Source organism: Magnolia sinica, chromosome 14 (genome assembly GCF_029962835.1).
Source record: "Magnolia sinica isolate HGM2019 chromosome 14, MsV1, whole genome shotgun sequence".
Lineage (NCBI taxonomy): Eukaryota > Viridiplantae > Streptophyta > Magnoliopsida > Magnoliales > Magnoliaceae > Magnolia > Magnolia sinica.
This window is the reverse complement of record NC_080586.1, coordinates 9,590,288-9,598,115: the sequence shown is the minus strand read 5'-3', so window position 1 is coordinate 9,598,115 and position 7,828 is coordinate 9,590,288. Positions and strand designations below refer to the sequence as shown.

Genomic DNA, 7,828 nt, shown 5'->3' with positions numbered 1-7,828 from the left:
AATGAGTTATCAAGCGTAAAATATATGATTTTGGGGTAGAACAAGCTATTTTATCCAACCAACCCTGCTACACCGGTTTGCGCAAGCCGGATTTGCAAAATACCCCTGGATTAACGGTCATTTTCCTGTTTTAATTTTGTTTTTACTATAAATAGTAAGTTTTAGTTTGATTATAACTCTTCATCCGCTGGGCTTTAGGAGTTGCGCCCAACGTGAAAAGAGCTTAGAATAATTAGGGGAACGGTTTGGTGAAGCCAAATAGGACACTTACTATTTTTGGCCGAAAACCTTGCGCACTAGTAGACATCACGACCGTCTATAAATAGTAAGTTTACTATTTATAGTAAGTCGCGGATTCTAGGAGTTTGAGTTGTAGTTTGATTATGATTTCTTTCCCATTGCTTGATACCCTTATTTAAAGGGTTGTGAACTCGATTTTAATCATTCATCAATCAATTTCGATTTTATTAGAATTTATTTCTATTTTCTGCTTTTCTTTCCTCGTGGATTCGAGAAGTCTCTGTGAGGAGTCCAGAGAAGTTCCGTGGATTCGGAATAGTTATCCTCTTGAGGAAGACGGTGCTCGACCTCACGTCCTCCCCTGCGTCACAATCACTACTGTTTTCCTGTGGTGTGGTACACCTAAGACTTAGATCTGCCTCATTTTTGGGATCAATACCTAAAATGATCCGGAAAAATGAATGCACGGCCTAGATTAAAAAACATACATCACAGTGGGCCCCACAAGCACCGACCACTAACCACTTGGCTAGTGGCAGCGTGATATTTGGTCCGAAGGAACTCTACCATTGAGGATACAAAACTGAAAGACGGAGTGGACACGTAGACAATGCCCGTAGACTTCGTTGTTTTACACAGTGCAAAAAACAGATATTATAGATTCCAGGCGGAACGCCACCATTTTTCTCGATTTCATTCCATCTGCCTCCGGCGCCCCAAACCCTTCCCCAAAACACCCCATACATCATCATAAAAACTCCACGTACATCATCATCATCAAGAAATGTCGATGGACATCCCTCACAATCCCGTAAATTCCACCAAACTCCTTGCCTCCATCGACATGGGCTCCAACTCATTCAAGCTCTTCATAATCCGCGCCCTCCCCAACGGCCGCTTCCTGACCGTCGATCGCATCAAACGCCCTGTCCTTCTAGGCCGCACCCTCATCCCCACCGTCCAATCATCCTCACCACCACCGCCGCCCACCTCAATCTCCCTCGACTCCCAACTCCAATCCATCTCTACTCTCCGATCCTTCTCCGAAATTCTTCACCTCCACCACATCGATTCCCCCACTATAGTTGCCACTTGTGCAGTGCGAGAATCTCATAACTCCACCGAATTCCTCTCCAGAATCAAACAAGAGCTCGGCTTCGAAGCCAATGTCATCTCTGGTGAAGAAGAGGCCCGTCTCATCTACACTGGCGTCCTCCAGTTCTTGCCCGTGTACTATAGAACGATCCTGACAGTCGATATTGGCGGCGGATCGACCGAATTCGTTGTGGGCCGAGAGGGGAAGGTAATCTTCTCTGCTTCTCTTAAATTAGGGCATGTTTCTTTAACAGAGGGATTCGTGAAGAGTGGCGAGATCGTAGATATGCGGAGATATATACGGTCGGTTATTATGGAATCTGGGGTGGTGGAGAAGGTTGGGGAGATTGGGTTTGAGATCGCCGCCGGATGTTCTGGGACCATCCGGTCAATTGAGAAGGCCGTTTCTAAGGGGCTGGGACGTGATCTGGCGATTGGTGGTGAACCGGGTGGGAAATTTTGTAGGGATTGGAGATTTAGTAGGGAGGAATTGGGGACTGTGGTTGAGAGGTTGTTGTGTGGGGGAGAGGCGAGACAGATGGGGTTTTCAAAGAGACGGGCGGAGTTTATTGTGGCGGGTGCAGTTTTGTTGTTGGAGATTTTTGACATTTTGGATATTAAGGAGATGGAGGTTTCGGAGTATGCACTGGGAGAAGGGGTTGTTACAGAGGTTCTAGCAAGGGAGTGCGATGAATTTGATGTTAATGCGAATGTGAGGTGGCGGTCGGTGTTGAGACTTGCAGGTCGGTTCGGTGGTGAGAAGAGGGTGAAGTCCAGTGGACGGTGCGTTGGCATTGCGAAGGTTAGCTAGCCTGAGTTACCCATATTTTCATTTGGGCTATCGTTCTTTGCAGGTGGGCCCGCCTTTTAGGCGGATAACACTGGGGATGGATGATGGTTTAAAAGATCCCTCATTGGACAATTCTAGCCGTCTGATTGAATGAGACTTGCAAGTAGATGGTTACGAGTAAAACTATAGACAGATGGCTCTCACTGCTCTAATTTTTACAGGAGATTGCTGGAGGTCTAAACCAATGTTACGGGCTTACCAATCACCAAAATCAATCTATGGTCTTCTTGGATGACAAGGATCTTGAATATCTTGAAGCTGCAATTTTGCTTCATGATATTGGACTTGTTTTGGGTAAAAAGGGCTATCATAAACAGTCATACCACATCATCAAGGTATGTAGTTTATATGGTCTGGTCCAAATGTCTATTTAGCTCTGCAGTATCTGTGTTACTGTTTTCATAACATCAACCTACCATAATTCCACTTTCCTCTAGGAATTTAACAATATTTTTAGCTGTTTTTAAAGATGAAGGAGAGATTTCCCGTTAGTTATAGTTGTAAAAATTGAATTTATGAACTGGTGCTTGCTTTTGAGCTGGCCAATGGATGCTCCGATACCGATATTTTAAACCTTGATTATATCAGATATGGAAGGCTCTGTTCTGAAGTTGTGCTTGCTCCTCATTTGGATGGAAATGCTTCAAATGTTTCATCTGCCTTAATTTTATGTTGTTGAGACATTTCTCTTTCCTTCTGCAGAATGGCGACCACCTCTACGGGTACAATACTGAGGAGGTTGAGGTACTTTTTTTTTTCCTTTGGCTTCTTCTCATTTTCTTTAGTAATTTCTATTCTTGGTATTGCCATCAATGCTGATAATTCTCCAGAAGTTTGCAGCTAATTGCCCTACTTGCGAGATATCACAGGAAAAAGTTCCCAAAATGTGAACATTCTTCCCTTCAGGGGTTCTCAAAGGAGGTATGTTAATCGTTTTTTCAAAGATATTAGGCTTTTGGCAAATTTTTTTTTTTTTCACTCATGATTGCATACTTAGTTCTTTGTCTAAGGGTGTGTTTGGTCGCACAATCAATTGAATTGCAATTATTAGTCTTATGAAATGGAAATATCCAATTTGTGATTCCTTGCTTAGCATATGGAGGGTCTTGGCTCCAAAATTGCAACTATGTTAGTTTCAACTTTCAAGTCGGGTTTCGAGCTTGGATTTGGAGGAATATGACTTCAATTTGAGGGCGACTTCCTTATAACGAATATCAGGAAATGGCTATAGTTTTTGTTATTTCCCTTTATTAAGCTGAATGTTTGCTGTTCGATTTGCTGACACATCTAAACATAGTCTAAGCATGATTACCAACAATTGTTTCTAGCAAATGTGACCAATTTTGGAGGGCCCATGCTGTAATTGCTTAGTAGTATCTAACCAGACTTTGGTGAAGCAACCTTCTCCTATCCATGCAAGCAGGTGGAGATGTTTCTTATTCACACTTGGGAAGGGCACTTTGTGAAGGTGCTTCACCTTTACGAAACAGTTACCTAACTATTTGAATGTGACCCCAAAATCACAATTGATTTTGTTTTTTTGTGAAAACCAATCTGCTTGGTGTTTGAAGTGGTTAAGAAAATGGAAATGTCAGTGGGCGAGTTTACTTTTCCTGCTCCAAATCTCAATTGAGATAAGAATAGCTGCACTCTTTTGGAGCCTTCTTATTTCACCATTGGTTTGGTCAGAGTGCATCTGACCTGCTGCTAAAGCCAGGAGCACCCAAGCGTACCATAAAATTGTTGGAAAACCTGATTTCTCTGCACTTTGCTCAACTACATATGATGCTTTCCTGGCCAATATCAAAATGGGTTACCTTCCCTTGATTTCCTTCTCACTTCTTTTCTTTTCCTTTTTTCCCCCTCCCCTTACAGGTGAAACAGAAATTCAGAGTTCTTTGTGCAATCATGTGGATTTCTCTTGCTCTACAACGGAGCCAGTGCATGACATTTCAAGGACTGGAAATGTCACTTTCTCAAGAAGGTTTCAAACTGGTATGCTGCGATGTGGACATTTACATCCACCTGTTTATTCCATGTCTTTGGGATTCTAAAAATTTGAAATTCTATCAACTATAAGCTTCGTGTGAAATTTATGTGACTTTGTTGTCATGGGCACAACTTTTAGTGAGTCATGGTAGGAATGTGGCCAGTCTGTTGTTTCCATTTTCATGACATATATGTACACATGTAGTTAATATACACATCTACAGCTCTGCGCATGTACATATGTCATGCGTGCGGTTTCATGTTAGGCACATTATGGATGCCTGCAAACTTTCATGCCTGCATTTGATGTGGGGAGTCACCGTTTACGCCCATCCTTAATGATAGTGACACTTTCTTTCTACTGCTGTTACGACATTGGCATACATTTGTACTGTTTAGTACCAAAAAATAGAAAGAAAAAGGTATGTCCTTATGCGAGGGTTGGGTGTAGATCGTAGTCGCTGGAAACATTTTCCCCCGACAAATACCAGTGTTTCCTTCTTCCCACATCCCATGTTCTTTTCACTTTCTGCTTATCTACTACAACAATTTTGGTAAAATGAGGCATTTCATGCATCCTTTTTCTTGCAGTGTTTTGAGTATCATTGGCCATTGCTCAAACAGAAAGTCAGGTGAACCTCCCAAGAGTTTGTGGGACCCCTTGCCCATTGCCACCCCTGCCTTCCATTTTTGGCCATGGGCCAAAAATCAGCCTGAACAGGAAGTAAGGTGGGCCACACCTGAGGGGCAGTTGGGAGGGGACCAACCAATAAAACCTCCCAGGAGGTTTGTGGGATCCATCATGTTTTGTATATGTCATCCAAGGCATTCGTCACACACCTGACCCCACTGGGATGAAGGGACACAAAAAATCAGGTTATTCCCAAATTTAGGTGGGCCACACTGAATTTAGAGGTTTTAGGCATGGTTTGACATTGTTCCCTATGGTGTGGCCCACCTGAGTCTTGGATTGGCCTGATTATTGGGCTCTATGGTAAACACGAGGGAGCTAACATGACAGACAGCTGGTCAGTTGCACACATCATGTGGGCCCCATAATAGTCCAGTTTCACCACAAGTTGTGGTGGTACCAGTACCATGTGAGCACACCTCTATGTGTGCAGGGGCGCACGCTGTTGGACGGCAGGCGTGTGGCTGCTGATTTTCTCTCATTGTCATCTCCAAGTTTGGTTGGAGCCATCAAAGAAGAGAGAAGCACCAGCCTGCATATAAACATCTGAATGCTTCCTGTTTATTAGTGTTTATTACGCTTAAATGTTAGTTGGGATGATAACAGGCACATGAGCTTTTGATGTTCTATAGTTTTTTTCTCTTTCAATGCATTACCTGAATTTAAAGGCCAAGCTAAATGAAAATATAACCCAACTTCTTGTCAAATTTAAGTTTCAATGTTGGCCTCTCATGGCTATGGTTACATGCATCCGAGGTTGTTGCAGGTTCTTAAGGAACCGAAGAGTCGATCTCCAGACCAAGATAGCCTGCATCCAACATCAGCAGACATTGAAGCAGAACTGAAGTCAGAGTTGGAGCATTTTGAAGAGGTAAAACATACCATAAATGCCCTTTCTCACCACAATGGCAATTGCACATGTTTTAATTGCCATGTTTCCATCATCCCCACTATTTGCTTTGCTGCCAGGTATTCCAGCAGAAACTTTCTATAGTAGTTCCCTCCAGCATGTAAAAGAAGCTGCCAGGAGCTGTACAGATCTTGTAAAGAGACAAGGTGTTTTCTTTTTTTTCTTTCTTCTTCTTCTTTTTTACTTGTTACCATTATTCTTGCTTTGGATGGGCAAGTTGTAGTTCCAATTAATCAGGTGCCTTAAGTTCGCATTTGGATGCAATATAGAACTGAATTCATATGGAGGGGTATGCCTCCAAATTGCGATTACATGACTTTCAAGCTGGACTTCAAAGAAACTGAACTACCGTGTCCCACTTCCTCTGAATGCTAGGATATGTCATTTATTTTTGTCCCTTTTAAAATGAATATTCACAATTCAAATTGATTGTGCATCCAACTGCAGCTAAGCATTCTGTCTAGACGGGAGAAGGTACTCCGGCCGTTTCTTCCGGGGTATTTCTGTCACACTGTATGTATTTTTTTTTAAACACCAAAGTTTATTGTAAAGGCTGTATATTATGAGGGTGATTTACCCAAATCACTAATGAAGATTGGATTGATGCTTCATTGTACTCAAATGTTTTTTTTTCCCCTGAAACTAAGAACGGTAGGGTGGCAAGGAGTGTCCATTCAGTAGTCAATCCTATTTTTGGATATGACCTGTGCATATGGTGGCCCACCAGATTAATGTTTCTGATCGCTGATTACCCTAGATTATTGTCACGTGTATGGTGGAGATGCAAGAGACGTGCAATCAACCATATCTAGAAGTTCTAGGAAATATTCTGCACTCACCTTGCATGTCTCTAATATTTTGAGCTAACTGTTTCCAGGCCACTGATCGGTTGGGATGGCTAATGGGGCTCAATTACTTTGCCTTTTGGGACAAGGCCCATCATGGTCGCCCACTGAATCAAAGGCACTGATCATTTTACTCATGTGCCATGTGCTCAATAGATATGTTTTTGTGCCCTGCACTGTAGTGGAAGCATTCCTCAGCGAGGAATGTTTACTTTATTTTGTCAAGGGGGTGTTTGGTTTAGGTCATGATTATTTACCGATGTAATTACAGCAGCGTTCCCAATGTTGATGTAGACAAGAAACTTGTTTGGAAAGCTTCGGAGTCCAGTGTACAATTTCCGCGTGTCAAAATTATGGGGCCCGTTATCTGTGCTGTCCATCTATTCTGCCAGCTCATTTTAGGGCATGAGCCAAAAAAATAAGGCAGATCTGAAGCTCAAGTGCACCACTCCACAGGAAAACGGTGGGAATTGAATGCCTAACGTTAAAAACTTAATCAGGGGCCACAGAAGGTTTGGATTAATCTGACATATACCCTTCATACATGTCAGAGTGATTTTATGAACAGGTTGGATGATAGATACACAGGCCCTGTGGGTCCTAGAAAGGTTTTAATTTTAAACGGTGGACAGCATTAACCCCACTGTTTTCTACCGGGAGGTCCATTCAGCATCCAATCTTTAACCCCACTGTTTTCTACCGGGAGGTCCATTCAGCATCCAATCTGCCTCATCTTTGGGCTCATGCCCGAAAATGAGATGGTAAAACGGGTGGAGGGTGTGAATCACACACCTACATACATTATGGTGGGACCCATGGATTTTAACTACCCAAGTCCTCTTCAATTTCATACCTTTAGATGATGCGGCTTCCGAGGCCTAATTATATTGTAATTTTCTTCTCGAAAAACACCTTTCAAGAGTCATTATTAGTTATTGACCCCTATTACCAGCTGTAATTGAAAAAAAAGATGAAAAAAAAATCAATGCATAGAAGTGGTCCGCGTGGTTCTATGATGTACACCTTGGATGGATCATGCATAGAAGATCCTGGCCACTAATCTTAGCCCTTTTTTGGTTGAATGTGGACTGTTGCCTTATTTTTCTCAGGAGTAGGTGTTGAAAAGTCAGGATTGTCTATGCATGAGATTCTTGGTCATTGTGCGTCCACTCTGGTCCAACAGAGCAATGGTTTGGATCCTGATTGAA

At 42.5% G+C, this 7,828-nt stretch overlaps 1 protein-coding gene across 6 annotated transcripts; it reads left to right on the top strand.

Annotated features, from left to right (window-relative positions):
* Positions 1 to 841: 841 nt before the first annotated feature.
* LOC131224870 (uncharacterized) lies at positions 842 to 6,795 on the top strand. Of its 6 annotated transcripts, XM_058220314.1 has the most exons (8): positions 843 to 2,137; positions 2,347 to 2,520; positions 2,888 to 2,929; positions 3,026 to 3,106; positions 4,055 to 4,180; positions 5,632 to 5,736; positions 5,835 to 5,921; positions 6,653 to 6,795. In XM_058220314.1, exons 1-7 carry the CDS (start codon positions 1,025 to 1,027, stop codon positions 5,877 to 5,879), a joined length of 1,686 nt encoding a protein of 561 aa, XP_058076297.1. In that variant the 5' UTR covers positions 843 to 1,024; the 3' UTR covers positions 5,880 to 5,921; positions 6,653 to 6,795. The 6 variants fall into 6 exon arrangements, with proteins under 6 accessions (XP_058076301.1, XP_058076299.1, XP_058076300.1 ...); XM_058220313.1 differs by lacking the exon at positions 6,653 to 6,795 and having other exon boundaries at positions 5,835 to 6,386; XM_058220315.1 differs by lacking the exon at positions 6,653 to 6,795 and having other exon boundaries at positions 844 to 2,137; positions 4,061 to 4,180; positions 5,835 to 6,386.
* Positions 6,796 to 7,828: the final 1,033 nt, after the last annotated feature.

What these genes read in the sequence shown, in the direction of transcription:
- LOC131224870 (XM_058220314.1), top strand. Translation starts at nt 1,025, where the DNA reads ATGTCGATGGACATCCCTCACAATCCCGTAAATTCCACCAAACTCCTT. An exon ending in GGTGCGTTGGCATTGCGAAG is followed by an intron (nt 2,138 to 2,346) that starts GTTAGCTAGCCT and finishes TAATTTTTACAG; the next exon opens with GAGATTGCTGGAGGTCTAAA. An exon ending in TTCAGGGGTTCTCAAAGGAG is followed by an intron (nt 3,107 to 4,054) that starts GTATGTTAATCG and finishes TTCCCCCTCCCC; the next exon opens with TTACAGGTGAAACAGAAATT.